The 18,845-nt window shown below is 37.7% G+C and overlaps 1 protein-coding gene across 2 annotated transcripts in view; it reads left to right on the forward strand.

Moving 5' to 3' along the window:
- The first annotated feature begins 260 nt into the window (after nucleotides 1-260).
- The window catches only part of Kif20b (kinesin family member 20B), a 57,325-nt gene continuing 38,740 nt past the window's right edge, over nucleotides 261-18,845 (forward strand). For both annotated transcript variants that reach the window (XM_038314361.1, XM_038314362.1), the window contains exons 1-14: nucleotides 261-348; nucleotides 2,702-2,849; nucleotides 6,058-6,144; nucleotides 6,228-6,344; nucleotides 7,124-7,262; nucleotides 9,172-9,356; nucleotides 13,116-13,152; nucleotides 13,607-13,831; nucleotides 14,344-14,455; nucleotides 15,432-15,503; nucleotides 15,588-15,734; nucleotides 16,536-16,698; nucleotides 17,773-18,057; nucleotides 18,793-18,845. The exon at nucleotides 18,793-18,845 is cut by the window's right edge and continues 87 nt beyond it. In XM_038314361.1, coding sequence (XP_038170289.1) covers nucleotides 2,703-2,849; nucleotides 6,058-6,144; nucleotides 6,228-6,344; nucleotides 7,124-7,262; nucleotides 9,172-9,356; nucleotides 13,116-13,152; nucleotides 13,607-13,831; nucleotides 14,344-14,455; nucleotides 15,432-15,503; nucleotides 15,588-15,734; nucleotides 16,536-16,698; nucleotides 17,773-18,057; nucleotides 18,793-18,845 — 1,769 coding nt within the window. In that variant the 5' untranslated portion in view covers nucleotides 261-348; nucleotide 2,702. The remainder of the gene's footprint in view (nucleotides 349-2,701; nucleotides 2,850-6,057; nucleotides 6,145-6,227; nucleotides 6,345-7,123; nucleotides 7,263-9,171; nucleotides 9,357-13,115; nucleotides 13,153-13,606; nucleotides 13,832-14,343; nucleotides 14,456-15,431; nucleotides 15,504-15,587; nucleotides 15,735-16,535; nucleotides 16,699-17,772; nucleotides 18,058-18,792) is intronic.

The raw sequence follows: 18,845 nt of genomic DNA on the forward strand, positions 1-18,845 counted from the left end.
CGGGCCTAGGCGTGTCGGCAGCGGCCTCAGCTCGGGACAGTCACCTACCAGGGTTTAGGGACCGAATCTGGGAAGGCTCACACAACTCGTGGTCGGGAGAAACCCAGAGAAGGAGCCCGAGCCAGGCCGCCCATTGGTCGCCCAGCCAAAAGTCCCGCCCCCCAATTTGAAAGCCTTTTCCGGAAGCCCCAGCAAAGGTCCCCCGCGCGCTAGCCCCGCTCCTAGGGCTCTCCGGAAGCCCCGCCCGCTCCCAGGGTTCAGTGCGCTGCTGGCCGCCATTGTTTGAATTTGAAAACGGAGTGGTGCTGGCTCTGCTCGCGGGTTTGGCGGAGCCCGGGAATGCTGCAGGTGAGGAGCTGACGCTTAGGAGGGTGACTGCTTGCACGGAGCCGAGGCTGCGACACCGCGGCAGTGTCAGCGTCGGCCGGGCTCGTCACGCACGCCCGTGGTCTGGGAGCGGGGCTGCTGCAGGTGGGGGGCTGAGCCGCAACTTTTAGGTAGTTTAGACACGCAAGACTTCCAATCTCTCTGGGCCTTGGTTTCCTGCTCTGTTAAAGGAGATGCGAGTTATATTTAAAGACATTAATACTCTCCTAGGACAGGAAAAGACTTTTGCCACATCTAGCTCTCTGAATTCTGGAGGTGAGCAGTTTCGGCCCGTGACAAGGACTCTCTCTTTCTGGGCACAGGCCAGCCTTATGTCACGCCACTTTGTGGCTAGAAAATCAGCTTATTTGGGTTTTATGTGTTTATAAAGAAAATGGAAGTGGGCCAGTTTTATTTGGGCACTTCTGTTGACATGTATTTTGAAGCTTGCCTTAAGCAAGTGTAGGTGGATGACTGTTTCCAAATTGGGAATCTCCGTGTGTATGTTTTAGATTGTTGTTTCTTAAAAAAACAAAACAAACAGACAAGCAAAGAGACAGGAGAGTGGCAGCCCTTTCCCCCTCTGGTATTGTTCATCTGGTAGATTTTTGTTTGGTTTTCTTTTTGTTTGAGATACGGCTTTTCTGTGTAGCCTTGGTTGCCTGTGGACTGGCTGGCCTCAGTCTCTGGAGTGTTGAGTGTTGGGATTAAAGGAATGAAGCATCACTGCTTGGCATATCTGGTTGATTCTTAAAAATATTACAACTTTTTGTGGGGTCAGGTTTACCCTGTAGTGATGAGATTCAGTTCAGATTTAATAGTTCAATGATGTCTTTATTCCATATTCAGATTAAGATTTGTGTTTGCCAGTTACTGATTTTTTTCTGATCTGTCTGTCTGTCTGTCTGTCTGTCTGTCTATCTATCTATCTATCATCTATCTATCTATCTATCTATCTATCAATCATCTGTCTGTCTATCATCTGTCTATCTCTCTCTCTCTCTCTATCTATCTATCATCTATCATCTATCTATCTATCTATCTATCTATCTATCTATCTATCTATCTATCTATCTATCTATCTATCTATCTAATCTATGTATCATCTATCTATCTAGCTGGGAGGGTGGTTGTCCTGGCCATGGACCCCAGAGTCTCAGGTACCCACAGTTTCTCTCGTTAGAACTCAATCCTCTATTTTTCTTTTTTCCTTTCTTTTTTTCTCTTTTCGTTTCTTTTCTTTTTTCTTTTTAAGAGACAGGGTTTCTCTGTAGCTTTGGAGCCTGTCGTGGAACTAGCTCTTGTAGACCAGACTGGCCTCGAACTCACAGAGATCCACCTGCTTCTGCAGAGTGCTGGGATTAAAGGTGTGCACCACCACTGCCGGCCCAATCCTGTATTTTAAATATAAAGTTTATATGCATTATTTCACTTTTTACTTAAATTTGGAAGAATCAAATTGAAAGTCATTTTGCAAATAACCAAGTTTCAGCCCTGAGTCTTAATATTTGGTTTACAGCATTCTTGAAAAGATACTTAGTAATGAAAATAACCCACGATCTTGATTCAACCCATGTTCTCTTTGCTGTTTGATTTCTGAGATGAGGATTTCAGGTGGCGTGAATATTTCATACTCTCCTTTCCCTGATTGCTTTTGTTCATAGCGTGTCTTTGGATGAATATAAGAGCTGGACCATATGAGTAGTTGTAGGTAGTGGTCAATATTAGTATATTTGGAATCTGTCAATATAATTTGGCCTTTTGTCTTTTCATAGTTGTAGTGTAAATGAAACAGTCTATTTTTTTTTCTCTGATATCCAATTTCTTTGATGGGGGAAGTAGAAAACTTTACATTTTATATTAACTAATCAGTTGATTTGAGACAGGGCTTTATTATATGGATCAAACTTGCTTCAAAGTCAGAGATCCACCTGCTTTTTCCTTGGAGGGGTGTGGGCACTGGGCTTATGCCATCATTGTCAACCTGTTCCTATTTAATTAATTAATTAATTAATTACCTATCTATCTATCCATCCATCTAAATTTATTCATGAGACGATCTTTGGCTTAGCCTAGGCTGGCCTTGGATCCCCTGTGTAGCTAAGATGACCAGAAACTTATTTTCCTGCTCCACCTCTGGTGCTGAAACTGTAGGCCCATGCCGCCACACCCTGTTTATTGTGCTAGGGATGGAACCCAGGACTTTGTGCATGCTACCAAAGTAGTATACTAACTGAAGTACATCAAAGTTCCTTGGAGTGTAGACTTCAAGTTGTGGATGACTCATAGACTGATGCATTACACTTGTTTAAAGAGGTTACTGCTCTTCTTTCAGAATGGAATCTCATGTGAATCAAGATGGATTGCCTAGACCATCTTATGTTTTCAGTGCTGACCCAATTGCAAGACCTTCGGAAATAAATTTTGATGGCATTAAGCTTGATCTCTCTCATGAGTTTTCCTTGGTTGCTGCAAACCCTGGGGTAAGTACAATGTAAGGAAACCCTGTTTATTGTGCTCCAGGGAAAACGTGTTCATGTGGTAAAGTTTCTATAAACTTCCTATATTTTAAGCAGATTTGTATCCTGGCTTTTCAGTGGAACCCTGTACCAAAAGAAATACATAGCAGTTCATTTTCTTTCTTTCCTTTCTTTTCTTTTTGGTTTTTCAAGATAGGGTTGCTCTGTGTAACAACCCTGGCTGTCTTAGAACTCACTTGATAGACAAGGCTGACCTCCAGTTGAGTTTTTCCTGCCTCTGCCTCCAAATGCTAGGTTTAAAGGCCTGTGCTGCCACCACCTGGCAACAGTTCATTTTTAAACAATGGGTCTAAACAACTTAGAATGTGTGTACCTGTATCCTAACATGGTAGCCATCTGAAGAAAAAACATTTTCAGGTTTTATTCTTTGGTATTTAAACTAACTGGTGGAATATTCATGTGGTCTGCTTTATTGTGGTGCTTGCTTTATTGTGCTGTTCTGGAAAGAACCTGCAATGTCTTCATTGTTGGAGTGCACTGTGTGTGTAGCATGGATCCCCTGAAGAAAGACAATCCAGGATGAAATTTTAAGGCCTGTGTGGCAACAGGAAGATCCAGCCTCTCTTGATGGACTCAACCCCAAACAGCCATGCAAAGGTGTATTTATTGCTAATGCCAATTATTTCTCATAACAAGGTCCCTAATATAATTTTCATGTCCTACTGAAGGAGAGCATCACATGTCCCCAAGGCTCTAGTCCTTTATTCTGTATCATTTGCAATACACAATTGATGTAGGTTTGTCTTTTATCTATCTGATGACTTCATTGGTTAATTAATAAAGAAACTGCTTGGTCTGATAGGTTAGAACATAGGTGGGTGGAATAGACAGAACAGAATGCTGGGAAGAAGGGAAGTGAGGCAATCGTCATGCCTCTCCTGTCTGAGTCAGATGCGATGAAGCTTCGGCCCAAGGTGGACGTGGGTTAGAATCTTCCCGGTAAGCTACCTCCTCGTGGTGCTACACACATTGCTAAATATGGGTTAATCAAAATGTGAGAGTTAGCCAGTAAGAGGCTGAAGTTAATGGGCCAGGCAGTTTTTAAATGAATACAGTTTGTGTGTTGTTATTTCGGGTGTAAAGGTAGCCATGTGGGAGCCGAGTGGGACGAAAAGCAGGCCTGCCCGCAGTTCCTACTACACACAATAATACAGGAGCCTCAGGTGTGCCCGAGGCTTCTTGTGATCAAAGACATGGGATAGGTACAAAAAATTCTATAAATCACAGAAAACAATCAACTGTTTCCCACAAGGTTCTTCAAGGCTAAAGTATTTCTTTTTTTCTTTTTTTTTTTTTGGTTTTTCGAGACAGGGTTTCCCTGTAGTTTCTAGAGCCTGTCCTGGAACTAGCTCTTGTAGACCAGGCTGGCCTCGAACTCAGAGATCCGCCTGCCTCTGCCTCCCGAGTGCTGGGATTAAAGGCGTGCGCCACCACCGCCCGGCTTGATGTGTCTTCTTTATTAGGGTTGGTTCTTTAATTTCTCTTAGCAGTGTTTTGTAGCTTTCAGTCTATATGCCTTTTCTTGTCTATTCCTATTTTGGAATTTTCTATATTCTTGTGAATGGTGTTGCTTTTTAAAACAAATCTTTAACTGTTCCTATAGCAGATAGAACAGTAATTGATTTTGTATATTAATTTGTATCATGCTACATTGTTGACCTCTAATGGTTTTAGTAACTGTTAGATTTTGTAGGTAGATGGTTGTGTATGTGAAAAGGCGTCTTCATTCCTAATTTGGGTGTGTTTTCTTTTTTTTGTCTTTACAGATTGCACTGGGTAGAGCTATTTCTAGTGCAAGTGTTGAATAGAGTTGTTAAAAACATTCTTTCATGATTAATTATTTTTGTAAATGCCCTTTATCATGATAATGAATTATGATTTTTTTTACTTTTCTGTTCCTTTTTTAATGTAAATAAAATCACTTTCTTTTAATTAATTTACAAATAGAACATCACACAGCAGGTTTAAGGAAGCCACTCAAACATCTCAACTCTACATCTCTGTGAACTGTATACAGTTAGGATAAGGTTTATTTATTTATTTTTTTGAGGCATTTATTTTTTTGTAGCTTTCCCTTGTCCTACCCTCTAGTCTCCGCATTTCTGGAGTCCTCATATTACAGGCACGCAGTACCCTACAATCCTGGCCTTGTGTTTTTTTTTTGTTTTTTGTTTTGTTTTGTTTTGTTTTGAGACAGGGTTTCTCTGTGAAACAGCTCTGGCTGTTCTGGAACTCTGTAGAACAGGCTGGATTTGAATTTACAGAAATCCATCTGCTTTTGCCTCCCAAGTACTGGGATTAAAGGTGTGTGCCACCACCACCTGACAGTTGTTGGTTTTGAGATCTGGATTACAGGAATGCACTTTGTTGGTTTTTGAGACAGGGTATATCTATCACTTAGTGTAGGCTGGTCAGGAATTTGAATATGACTGAGAATGACACTGAATTACTGAACCACCTAATAAAATTACAGACCTGAGTTTTTACAACTGGATTCCTCCTCCCTTCCGCCTACCAAAAGAGAAAAACTTTCCCTTATTTATCTGTTTCTAAAAACATCTGAATTGTCTTGATAAAAGCCATGGCCTGTATATGCTAGGCAGTCATTCAACTACTGAACTGTATCCCTAAGATCTTTTGAGTTGCCCAGACTGGCCTTGGAGCTAGTTTTGAATTCTTGCTTTAGTCTTTAGAGTAGCTGGGATTTTTCTTTTTTTAATCTTTCTTTCAAGTATATGGGCATTCTGCCTGATTGTATGTTTGTACACTATGTCTGGTGCCCTAGTAGGTAATAGGTGTCATATCCTGGAACTGGAGTTAGAGATGGTAGTGGGCGCTGGGAATTGACCTCAGGTCCTCTACAAGAGCATCACATACTCTTAATACCAACACTTGAAAGTTTTGTCTCCTGAACTCCACATGCTAGTTACTTTCCTCTGTCCCCAAACAAAACAAAAAACCGCCACCACCAAAAACAAAAACTGAATCTTTGGCTAACCCCAGCTATGTAGCAAGGCCTTGGTTGTCGAAATACTAAGAAACAAAACCAATACGGGTTAATGACTGAATAAAAGTTCTGTAGACTATTATGTAAATAACCATACGAAGACAGTTAATCTCTTAAAAATTATATTTTTAATTTTCTTTTTAGGCAAACCGTTTGGGATCTAAAAATTACCTCCAAGTTTGTCTTCGAATAAGACCATTCACACAATCAGAAAAAGAACATGAGACTGAGGTTTGTGTTGAATTTACTTAGATTTTAATGTTTTGCTTTCATTCAATAAATGCTACTCTTATTATTGTGTGCCTGTTTTCTAGGGCTGTGTACAAGTTCTGGACTCAGAAAATGTTCTGCTGAGAGATCCCCAAAGCATCCTTGGTCAGCTAAGTGAGAAGGGCTCTGTACAGATGGCACAGAAATTCAGTTTTTCTAGGGTAAGTGAGTTCCCTGGAAAACAGGGATTTGTGTGTGTGTGTGTGTGTGTGTGTGTGAGTGGTGTGAGGGAGATATGTTGTGGACATGTAAAGCACATATTCTATCTAAAGAACACCTCAGCTCCCTCTCCTTGTTTTATTTCAAAGTCATAGTTTCTTTTTTCTTTTTTCGTTTTTCTTTTTCCTTTTTTATTTTTATTTTTTTGAATAGGGAAGACTTGACATGGGCTCAGTTGTTGTATAATTGTGTGCAGTAGAGTGCATGTTTTATGCTCATAGAACTTCAATCTTCGGTGATGATATATATATATGTATGTATGTATATATGTGTGTGTGTGTGTGTATTTTTTGCCTTCCTGAAGTTAAGCTGAGGTCTGTAAATAAATAATTTGAAATAAGTCACGGAATTGACCTTTTTATTCTATTTAAAAATATTTTTTAAAACTCATGAACAATTGATTGGGTGTGTGAGATTTCTTAGTGTTATTTTTTTGATTACTTGTGTGTGCCTACCATTCTGTGCATGTGGAAGACCTTGCAGGAGGCTTTCCTCCTGTTTCCACCATATGGTTCTCAGAGATTTAATTCAGGTTGTCAGCCTTGCTGGCAGGGACCTTTACCCACAAGCCCTTGCCAGTTTTGAAGTTTTTATCCTAAAAATTTATAAATACTAGTAGTAGAGATATGGTACTTGTTTTGAATTAATATTTCAAAATAAATATTTAACAATTTTTAACATGAATTTTCTTAAAAGTCTTATCTTAAAAATGTTTCCTTAGGTTTTTGGACCTGAAACTTCCCAAAAAGAGTTCTTTCTGGGTTGCATTATGGAGCCAGTAAAAGACCTCTTGAAAGGACACAGTCGGCTGATTTTTACATATGGACTGACCAATTCTGGAAAAACTTATACATTTCAAGGTAAATATTGTTTATTTTGACTAGAAAAATAAACCATTAGTATTCATTCAGTATTTTCATAATTAAATGTTGTTACAGTTCCATCATCTAGTCCATATTTTTATTTTTACTATTCATTAAAATATATAATCACATTATTTCTTCCTCCCCAACTCCTTTTATATCACCTCTACTGTTCCTTCTCATATTCATTGCCTGTTTATTATTAACATAGCCTTCTGAATCTGTTAACTGTTGCATATATGTATATGTCTTTTTACATTTTTTTTAAATGTAAATTTTTTAAATTTTTGAATTTTTGACAAAAGGTTTCTTTGTAGCTTTGGAGCCTGTTCTAGGACTAACTCTTGAAGTTCAAATTCAGTGATCTGCCTGCCTCTGCCTCCTGAGTGCTGGTTTTAACGGTGTGCACCACCACCGTCAGGCATATGTATATATTTTTAGGGTTTTAAAAAATTAATATTAAAAAGTACTGGAGCTGGAGGTGTTGGTGTAATCCCAGCATTTAGGAGTCAGAGGCAGGACAGCCTGATCTACATAGTGAGTTCCACTCTAGCCAGAGCGACATAATGAGACCTTATCTCAGAAAGCAAAAACAAAATCACAGTATTGGTTTAATTTTTCATGCTTGTACATACATGTCATTATAATTTGTTCTTTTCATTTTCGCTTATTTCAATTCTCCACTCCCCCAATCCTTCCTCTTCTGGTCCTCTTCCTCCTTGCAAAATAGTCTTTCCTTCTGGCTGCATATTGTACACACACACACACACACACACACACACACACACACACACACACGTATATACATATATATTTTGTATAGAAAACGCACACTCACATACCGCATTCCATAGACTGCTCTTTTTGCCTTCCCTTAGTATCGCTTCTCCTCTCATAGTTCTCTTCCTCCTTTAGTGATTTCTCCCTCTGTCTTTCTCAGTTTAAGTCTAGATTCTGCACATGAGAGGAAATATATACTTAGTTTCTGCATTTGACTTACTTCTCCGAACACACTGATATTCAGGTCTGTTTGCTTTGTTCCTCGGCAAGCACTTTCAAATTGTACACTCTGTCCTATCCCTGCCAGTGGGACACAAACGGGTCCCTGATAAACCTGGAGGGGAGGAATGGAAGAGCAAGAGACGTGAGAAATGACAGCAAGACAGGCTTTCTGATCAAGCTGCAAATTTTATTTTTTCTCATGAGCTGTTATACAGTAAACAGGCAGGGGGAAGGGTAGGGTGTCAGGAAAGTCTGGTCTGCTGGAATTCAGGTCTGGAAGGTCTCTGGCTGAGAGAAAGAGATATTAACTAACAAAGGAAATGCTAATTGTTTCTAAGTCCTGGAGCCTGCAGGTCTTGCAGGGAGACAAAATTTTCCTGGTCAGGAACTTACCCTGCAGAGGTGATAGAGATGAATATTTTACTTAACTTGTGAACTTAAGATGGCATAAACAAAATACAGGTCTTTGCTTCTGGCACTCCCCAAGCTGTATTATATTCTTTGTTCTAACTCTTCTTGGACACACAGAAAAAACTCGTAGCTAGTCATCTTATCTGGCTCTCCCTTCAATTTTTTTAAACATGTCATATATATAGCTGATAGTTTTTTATACACGATAGAGAGGAAAATATTGTTAAGAATTAATATATATTCTAGAGAATTAAGCATGGAATAAACATTTCATTTTGTAATTATGGGTGGTAGGAAATAAATATTAAGACTAGATCTGAATGTGAAATTTCAGGATATTGAATCAGAATATGTTGATAATAAACTAAAGACTAAAATGATAGAAAACTAATAATTCCTTAACTTCTTGCAATTTCCCTTTTTTAACTTTATTATTGCTATCAAAGGTGCTTTTTAAATTCAAAAACATTGCCTTTTTCCTGTCTTTTTATAGGCACAGAGGAAAACATTGGTATTCTGCCTAGAACACTGAATGTATTGTTTGATAGTCTTCAGGAACGACTTTATACGAAGATGAACTTCAAGCCACATAGATGCAGAGATTACTTAAGGCTATCATCTGACCAAGAGAAAGAGGAAGGTGCTAACAAAAGCGCGTTGCTGCGGCAAGTCAAAGAGGTACACCAGGATTTTAGTACAGAAAATAGCAAAACCATGGAAAATTTTTGAAAACTTTCATGATAATTTTAGCTTGTATTGTAATCTGTGTTTGGTCATGGTGGTTTATTTGAAAAAATATTTAAGGCAACAAATAGCAATACTAAATAGAAATGTAAACTATACTGGTCTTTTTTATTATAGAATTAGTATTATGCTTTTAAAATATTTATGAAACATTTGAAAATAATAAAAACAAAATTTAAAAAATAATGTAGGAAAAGGAAAAGTGAATATTTGGACAGTTTGATTTCTTGAGAGACTCCCTGTTTAGTTCAGCAGATCTCACCTTTGCGATCTTCCTGCCTTTGCCTCCTTAGTGATAGATTTACTGAATGCACCTCATACCTATCAAATGCAGAATGTTTCTGTCTCTGAATGGGTATACACAGTCATATGTAGCTACTTTCACATTTGATTTTTATGATACTGGTTAGATCCAGGCCTCATGTATGCTAGGGAAGCACTCTCATTGACATATGTTTTTGCTCCCTCTTTGTTATATATAGAATACAGTTGTTTTTCTTTTAATCAGACCCAGAAAGACAAACACAGTATGTACTCAGTCATAAGTGGATACTAGGAGTAACATACAGGATAACCAACTTACAAATCCACAGTCCCAAAGAGGCTAGAGAACAAGGAGGGCCCAAAGAGGGATGGATGGATATTAGATCTCCTGGGTTAGCCAGGGGCTGGGAATAGAGGAGATGGGAACTTGAGGGAGCTGTTAGGCAAGCAGTTGGGCTGGCTGGGCACTGGAGGCAGGTTGGGGTTGGAATAAAGAAAGACATTTGATGTGGGTGGGTATTTTGGGGCCAGGGAGAAACCTGTTGCCAGGGAAACTCTCAGTAATCCACAAGGATGACACCAGCTAAGACTTCTAGCAACAGTGGAGAGGGTGACTGAACTAGCCATCTACTATAATTAGATTTGTGACTACCTTAAGTGTCATCAGAGAGCCTTCATCCAGCAACTGAAGCAGATGCAGAGATCCACAGACAAGCATTGGGCCAAGTTTCAGGAGTCCTGAAGAAAGGGAGAAGGGATTGTACTAGTCAGGGGTGGGTCTTTTTAGTTATTGGCCAGTCAGCTTCTGTATTAAACCAATCACAGTGACATATATTCACACAGTGTAAAGGAATATTTCACACTCTTAGTACACTAAATCATTGGTGTCTATTAGCAGTTAGGTCAGTGTGTTTTACTTCCTTCCTTTAAAAAAAATCAGCTTGAAAAACTAATTGTATATTGTTGAACTTACTATAAGCAGTGCTTTGCTTCAGTGAGGGAATGTTCTATTTCAGGTGTATTTCCCGTTACTTTCTCCAGACTGAGTTTAACAGTGAATACTTTATTTTCCTTCTGTGGACATAGTTTCACTATGCAGTCTTGGCTAGTCCTCTACTCTCAGTCTTCTTGCCTTAGCTCCCTGGTGCTGGGGTCACAAGCCTGTGCCCCAACCCTTGGCCCTGGGAGCTATTTACTAGTCTGCAGTAGTCACTTAACAATGGTCTCAACTCAGCCTTAGTTTCTTTCTTTACAAGTGAGATGATTAGGGCATCTTAGAATTTTTTTCTCTGAGTTTTCAGGTGTCACTTGCCATTTGATTTATTTTTTTTTGTTTTTAAGAACTCATTTGTTAAAATGTAAGTCATAAGGGCTGTAGATTTAGTGTGGTTAGTAGAATTCTAGCATAGCATATATGAAACACTCAATTCAGTCAAGCCAAACACAAAAAAGCTAGATGCATTATTAATAGCTTATACATTTTCCAAACTTGTTGACTTTCTTGTTTATTTTGCTTTTCTTTAAATACACACACACACACACACACACACACACAAAGTTCTTATGTGTTTGCATATGTGAGAATGCAGGTGTATGGTGCCCAGGTAAAAGGTTGGAGGTCAAAGGACAGCTTGGCAAAGTTTATTGTTTCTGCTGTTGGTTTTGGGGATCAAAATCGGAGCATCAAGTTTACGTGGCAAGCACTGTACCTGCTGAGCCATCTTGCTGGCCTCTATTTGTTTTTTAATATCCAGTTAGTATGTAATTTTTATTAATGCACTGTGATCTAGCAACGTTTCAAATGTTTAGGTCATATGGTATTGCCATTGTGGAGACTATTATAGTTGTTACAGTTAAGTACTTCTGGTTATAATTATTAGTTCATGGTTCTGCAGCCAGGAATTTTTTAAAAGTTGAATATATGCATGCGTGCTTGTGTGCATGTGTGTTTGTGTATGTGTCCGTCTATATGTCTGTTTGTTGAAGTTGTAGGAAAACTCAAGTCTGTTTTCTCCGCTATGTGGGTCAGGAGGATCTAGGTTAGGTTCTTAGGCTTAGCAGCAAATGCTTGTACCCTCTGAACCATTTTACTGACCTTGAAGACAGGAAGTTGTAAGAACAAAATTTTCTGCTAGTGGGGGCTTTCTTGTTGGTAGGGAGGTAGTACATAGTTTCAAGTTGATGCAGGGCATCACGTGGCAGGCGGGTGTTCAAGAGCCAAGGTATAGAGCCAAACAGGCTTTTTTAGCATATCAGTTCCTGAAATAACCCATTAATTCACTGATTAATGGATGAATTAATCCACGAGGTCAAAGCAGTTGTGATCTAATCACCTACTTTTTCCCTCTCTAAATTGAGACAGGGTTCTCACTGCAGCTCTGGCCTGGAACTTGCTATGTGGACCAGGCAGGCTTGCCTCGAATTCATAAAGATCTGCCTCTACCTGTCAGTGTTGAAAGTAAAGGAGCCAATCACTGCACCTGGCCTATCACCCCTTAATAATTCTTAGTGGTGCTATGTTTCAAAATAAACTTTAGTGGAAACATTCAAACCAAAATACACTGACAAATAGAAAAATACATAGTATGCTATGGAGGGATACTATTTTATGTAAGATAGTACCGTTTTAGTTTTAAAGAATTTTAAACTGAGTTTACCTTCTAACCTTCTGGGTTTTATGTTTTCAGGTATTTTTACTGTTAAAGATATAAAATCTAAACATGAGGTGTTCTCTTCATGCTTTGCTTGTGAAATATTTATAGAAGGCAGTTTGGCCCTACTGTGTCAACTAGTTCATTTTTTTGTTATATATTTTATGAAAGTAATTAGAATGAAATATATAAAGATGTTCTTTTAGTATTACTTTTTACAGGCAAAATTTTGTTACTAACCATCTGTTTACTAGTAAAGGAATAATTAAGTCATTTTATGCCTATGTTAAACATTTATCACTTTTTTTTGTTTTTGTTTTTCGAGACAGGATTTCTCTGTAGTTTTAGAAGCCTGTCCTGCTGTCCTGGAACTAGCTTTTGTAGACCAGGCTGGCCTCAAAGTCACAGAGATCTACCTGCCTCTGCCTCCCGAGTGCCTCTGCCACCACCGCCCGACTTATTTATCACATTTTTATAAGTAATCTTTATACATAGAAGCAACTTATATTAATTAAATGTAGGGAAACTAATTAAATGAGCATACTTATATATATTTGCAGATATTTCTGGTTGTCATATAATACAAGATATTCTTATTTGATACTTTGCCAAATTTCTTATGAGATTCTGTTGTTCAGCTAGGAAGTAAGCTATAAGCAGGAATCACTGAATTATGTAGTAGAAAGATTATAATTAGATGGTGGCTTAGTTGGATAGGTAATTAATATCCCAGTTATTTAACTTTAACAAAAATGTTTTTAAACTCTTTCTTTTCTAGGTTACCATACATAATGACAGTTATGACATTCTTTGTGGTAAGGATTCTTTTCTCACCTTGTTAATTTGCTCATCATAAAATGTATTTGACAGGTTTTAATTTCAAAATCTCTGCTAGTGTTAATTTTTGATGATTTGGTTCTTACAAAGTATTAGAAAGCTATATGAACTGTGAGTAGCTGTAAAGTTTCATTTGGGTTCAGTATCACAGATGTATTTTCCTTGACTTTAATATTGAATTCGTGAATTGTTCCTATTTTTTATTGTCATTTGCATTAATTTGTATTTGATTCCTTCAAAACAAAAGGTAAGATTAAAAGAAACTAAACTTTGATTGCCACAAATAGTTGTTTCTTTTTGCTCCTTAAAATGTTTTAATGTAGATGGTAAAGAAATGAAAGAGTCTAGTTGTTACATTAAATTCTATATATATATATATATATATATATATTTTTAAGTCAGGGTCTTAATTTTATGCTTTTTTTTTAATAGGAAGTTTAACAAACTCTTTGACTATCCCAGAATTTGAAGAATCCATGAACAATTGTGACCAGTCTAGCTTGAATGTGGATAATATAAAATATTCTGTGTGGGTTTCTTTTTTTGAAATTTACAATGAAAGTATTTATGATTTGTTTGTTCCTGTATCATCTAAATTCCAAAAGAGAAAGATGCTACGCCTTTCCCAAGATGTAAAGGGCTATTCTTTTATTAAAGGTACATCAGCAAACAGTTTTAATTTTATTGTTCCAAAGTTCACTTCTAATTTTGTGATAGCTATAAGCTATAGGCAACAGAAATGAAGTTTTTAAAAAATTAATATTTTTTTATCCATTTTTAACATCAAGAAAATGAGTTTGTGCTTTGTAAATATTTTTTATGTTTATTATAATTGCATAGAGGGGATCTGGCTTGATACTGTGTTTGCTTGAATGTTAATTACATTCTTGGTATAAATGCAGGTTGTTCCAATACTTATTATTCTGCTTTGTATTTGGAACTTTAAAATATTACTAGTCTAACATGTGAGCTTACATAACTTAAATATAAATGTCTTGCCTTATGTTTATGTGTCTTGTGGAGTAAGGAGTAGCTTAGTTGACTTTCTAGGATGGGTGACCAAACAGAAAGATTTTATATAGTACTAGGTAAATAGTTTGCAATGATCATATTGTAGCACAAATGTTACATTTTTACAAACTAGTGCATATCTTCTTTATTTGTTAAAGATCTGCAGTGGATCCAGGTATCTGATTCTAAAGAAGCATACAGACTTTTAAAACTAGGAGTGAAGCATCAGAGTGTTGCCTTCACAAAACTGAACAATGCTTCCAGTAGAAGGTGAGTAGTGGACCTCAGGTCCAGCCCCAGGCAAGGACAGTACTCTGCAAACATAGTAGCTGATTTTAGGTAGATGTGGCCAGTAGGTTCTCAGAGATGTGATGTAAGTTTGTAGGCATGATAAAAAGGACTAGACAGTTATTTGGACATTAGGTTTCCCAATTTGCAGGATGTTTTTGAGGTATTATTTTTACTCTTCCTTTATGTCAGCTTAAAGTAGTCTTCTCTCTATCTTTCCCTGGCATATGTACTATTTGAAAAATGATTCGGTCTCAAATTGTTAAGGAAGAATGTGATAAGTGGGATTGGGGTTGGAGACAGAACGAGCTTTGGCAGGGAGACGCTTAAAGTAATTTGTCTTAAGGAGGAAAGGTGGTCGTACTGTGATCTACAGCAGCCTGTGTATAGGCAGATTTATGTTTTGCTTTTGTATTTGTAAAAACTATATCTGTTCACTACAACGTTCTCACTAATAGTATGATCTCTGCAAGAAAATTCTTGTTTCTCCCCAAAGTCCTGGAGATTGACTCCAGGATCTCCTGTGTGCTAGCCAGGCACTCTACTCCTGACGTACATCCATCTCCAACCATCTTTTTACTTTTTATTTTTAAACAAGGGTCTCACTTAGTAGCCCAGGCTGGCCTTGAACTTTAGATCTTCTTGCTTTCTCCTAACGAATAGCTGCATACTGAGTCATTATTACACATGATTTTATTAATAGAAATGGGGCCCTAAAAGGGGAAGGTTTGTGGGATTTGGGGATTGGCAAGTGATACGGTGACTCTAGACGATTGGTCAAGTGTAGGTGACAGTGCAGTAGAGGGCTGGCATATCTAGCAGCTAGTTGTAAAATGTATCCTTGGTAGATGATAGATTAAACTTGTGTAAAGAAGCCGGTCCATTTAGGTGCTTGTCTCCTGTAGAATGCATGCATTGGAATGGAGTGATAATACTTGGTCTTTGCTTCTTCTTTTAGCCACAGCATATTTACTATTAGAATATTGCAGATAGAAGATTCTGAAATGCCTCGTGTAACCCGAGTTAGTGAGTAAGTTGAACATTCTTTAAATTGTAGTTATTTTGAATCATTTTGAAAAATTTTATAGTAACCTTTTTTTGGGGTTTGATTTAGATTGTCTTTATGTGATCTCGCTGGTTCAGAACGAAGCATGAAGACACAAAATGAAGGTGAAAGGTTAAGAGAGGCTGGGAATATCAACACTTCCTTATTGACTCTGGGAAAGTGTATCAGTGTTTTGAAGAACAGTGAGAAGTCAAAGTAAGTGTCATTAGTATAAATATCAAACTCTTTAAGTTTTAAACTTTGCTTTCTTTAGAAAGTACTTTCTGAAAACCTGTTTCTTACAGTGTCTGCAGTGATTATTTTCTACAGCAGGTTTACACTGATGATTTAGGAAACACGTCTCTGTGATGTTGATTCAGCCAGTGTCTCAAGCTGTGTGTGTCCTTGAGACAAGGTCTCACGTAGCCCAGGCTAGCCTTTAAGTCAGTGTGTGCTGAGGATGACCCTGAACATGTGGTCCTCCTGCTTTCACTTCCCAAGTGGGATTCCAGATTTGTACCACTATATTAGAGTAAACTCAGAGCCTTGTGTGTGTGTGAGCGAGGTAGCCACTCTGTTAGCCGAGCTGCACCCCAGTCTGTAACCACTTTATTTTTAAGTGATAGATAGTATGCATTTGTAGATGTGACAGTTTACTGCATATCTTTTAACCTGATTAAATGATAGATTAATTAGCATTCACAACTTTAGTTAAGGTATTTTATGATATGTGCCATAGAATTACTATATTATAGGGAATACTGTTCAGTTAGATGTTAGTTAGTTACATTTTGCCTAGTAGATTATTGTATTATTCTTAGCAGTATTTCTTAAAATAGACTATTATAAGGGTAAGTAATTAAACAAATTTTATTAGCAGCCCAACTAAAGTATTTGTTTCTTTAGTACTGGGAGTCAGTTTGGGCCCGGCACATGCTGGAGCACTAATGCTGAGCCATATTTCTAATCCTACGTGAAATTTATTCTAACTTGCCGTGTTTTCAAATTTTCTCATAGGTTTCAACAGCATGTGCCTTTCCGGGAAAGTAAACTCACCCACTATTTCCAAAGTTTTTTCAATGGCAAGGGGAAAATATGTATGATCATCAATATTAGTCAGTGTTGTTCTGCCTATGATGAAACACTCAATGTATTGAAGTTCTCAACCATAGCTCAAAAGGTAAATGTATTTGGATTGGTGCTAAGCTTATGAACATCTCATAGACTATTAACCGCTTTCCTTGAAAGAGCAAGTGTTTGGGTTTTGTTTTGTTTACTTTGCCTTTTAGTTTTGAGGTGCACTCTCTGCAGCCCAGCCTGGCCCTGCAGTTGCAGCGTCCCTCTGCCTGTGCTTTTTCAGTGTGAACTACAGTGTGTGCTGCTGTGCCTGAGTAATGGCTCTGTGAAATGAGTAATATTTTGTGTGTTACTCTAAGCCTAGGAAATTTTTGAAGATAAAATTGTAATACTTTAACTAATTAGAAAAACAGAAAAAAATTAATGTTGTCCCTATAGGAGTAAAATGACATTTAATACTAAATATTGATTATAAGCATAAATTATAGATTCATGGTAATTTTGGAATGAATTGTCCACTCTACTGTTTATCTGACTTAGGAGTGATGGTCATCAGAAAGCCTTTGCTATAGACGGTATAAAGAATGCAGGAAGGCACGTTGACCTGTAGATTGCATGCAAAGTAGACTTTTCTTTCCAGAAAGTTCATTTAGTAATTCCTTTTGTAAATGTTTGTTCGCATAGAAAGAGAGAGAAAGAGGTCACTGATTGCTTCTCCACTGCTTCTCTGATCATTTAGGTTCTTACCCTAATATCTGGCTCCCAAGTTTTTATTGATAAAGGATAATCGGATAAATGCTACAATTTGACTAATTTATTTATTTATTGTTTTTTCGAGACAGGGTTTCTCCGTAGCTTTGGAGCCTGTCCTGGAACTAGCTCTTGTAGACCAGGCTGGCCTCGGACTCACAGAGATCCGCCTGCCTCAGCCTCCCGAGTGCTGGGATTAAAGGCATGTGCCACCACCATGCAGCCAATTTGACTAATTTATAAAGTTGTTTTCATTTGGTTGGTGAAGTGGTGCCTTTAACCCCAGCATTTGGAGGCAGAGAGGCAGGAGGTCTCTTGAGTTCCGGGCAGATAGGTGCTACACAGTGAGAACCTGTCTCAAACAGTGACTTCAGAGAAAAAGTTCTTGTCTTTCCCCTTGTAAACGCCACATTGGATATTTTAACAGGTGTATGTTCCAGATGCTTTAAGTTCTTCTCAAGAGAAATCTTTTGAGTCCATCAAATCTTCTCAAGATGTATCAGTAGACAATAATTTGGATAGTAAAATACTAAGTGTTAAAAGAACCACTGCTTCATGGGAAAATAGTCTAGAAGATCTGGTTGAAAATGAAGATTTGGTTGAGGATTTAGAAAAAAGTGAAGAAACACAGAACACGGAAACTGAACTTACTGATGAAGATATAGATAAAACTTTAGAGGAATACAGAATCTTCAAAAGTCACCAAAGCGAGGTATACGTTAAGATCTTTGTGCTTGGCTATTTTTTCTGAAATTTGGTTTTATTCTTGAGGCTCTCTTTTGTGTGTGGTTATTTATATCTTTTTGTTTATATTTTTTATTATACATGTGCATACACATGTATGTGTATATGTCCATATATATGTATATTTATACATATATATATATATACACACACACACATATACACACACACATATATGTATAGTAAAAAGCCTAAGAAGACAAAATTATCTGTGTCTTAGGTATTTTGGAAGGTCGACATTTTAGCAGTTTCTCTGCACTGTACCATATGAGGGGTTCAGATTTTGATAGAATACTCTGTTGAGTTTGTGTCATTATGAGTGTGTGCGTGTGTGTGTGTGCGTGTGTGTGTGCGTGTGTGTGTGCGTGTGTGTGTGCGTGTGCGCGCGCCCACACCCCTGTGCACATGGTTGTAATATATGTGAGTCTGAGCTTGTGCCACAGTGAGTCATATATCCCTTTCTCTAACAGAATACTTTTTCTATTTTTATCTACAGTCTCACTGTGTAGCCCAGTCTGGCTTGGAATTTGCAGAGATCCACCTGCCCTTTCCTTCTGAGTTCTGCTTTTTAAAATCTTGGAGTATTACCATGCCCAGAGAATAGGACATGATTATAATAGACTAAATTTTAAAGCTATCTTTGAAAAGTCTATATTTCTCTTGGAATTTATTCTTTACTGTAAAGTATATGTTCTTATTTTAGAAACTGTTGGATTTAATAGAAGACTTGAAAAAAAGACTAATACATGAAAAAAA

This window comes from Arvicola amphibius, chromosome 1 (assembly GCF_903992535.2).
Source record: "Arvicola amphibius chromosome 1, mArvAmp1.2, whole genome shotgun sequence".
In the NCBI taxonomy this organism is placed as follows: Eukaryota; Metazoa; Chordata; class Mammalia; order Rodentia; family Cricetidae; genus Arvicola; species Arvicola amphibius.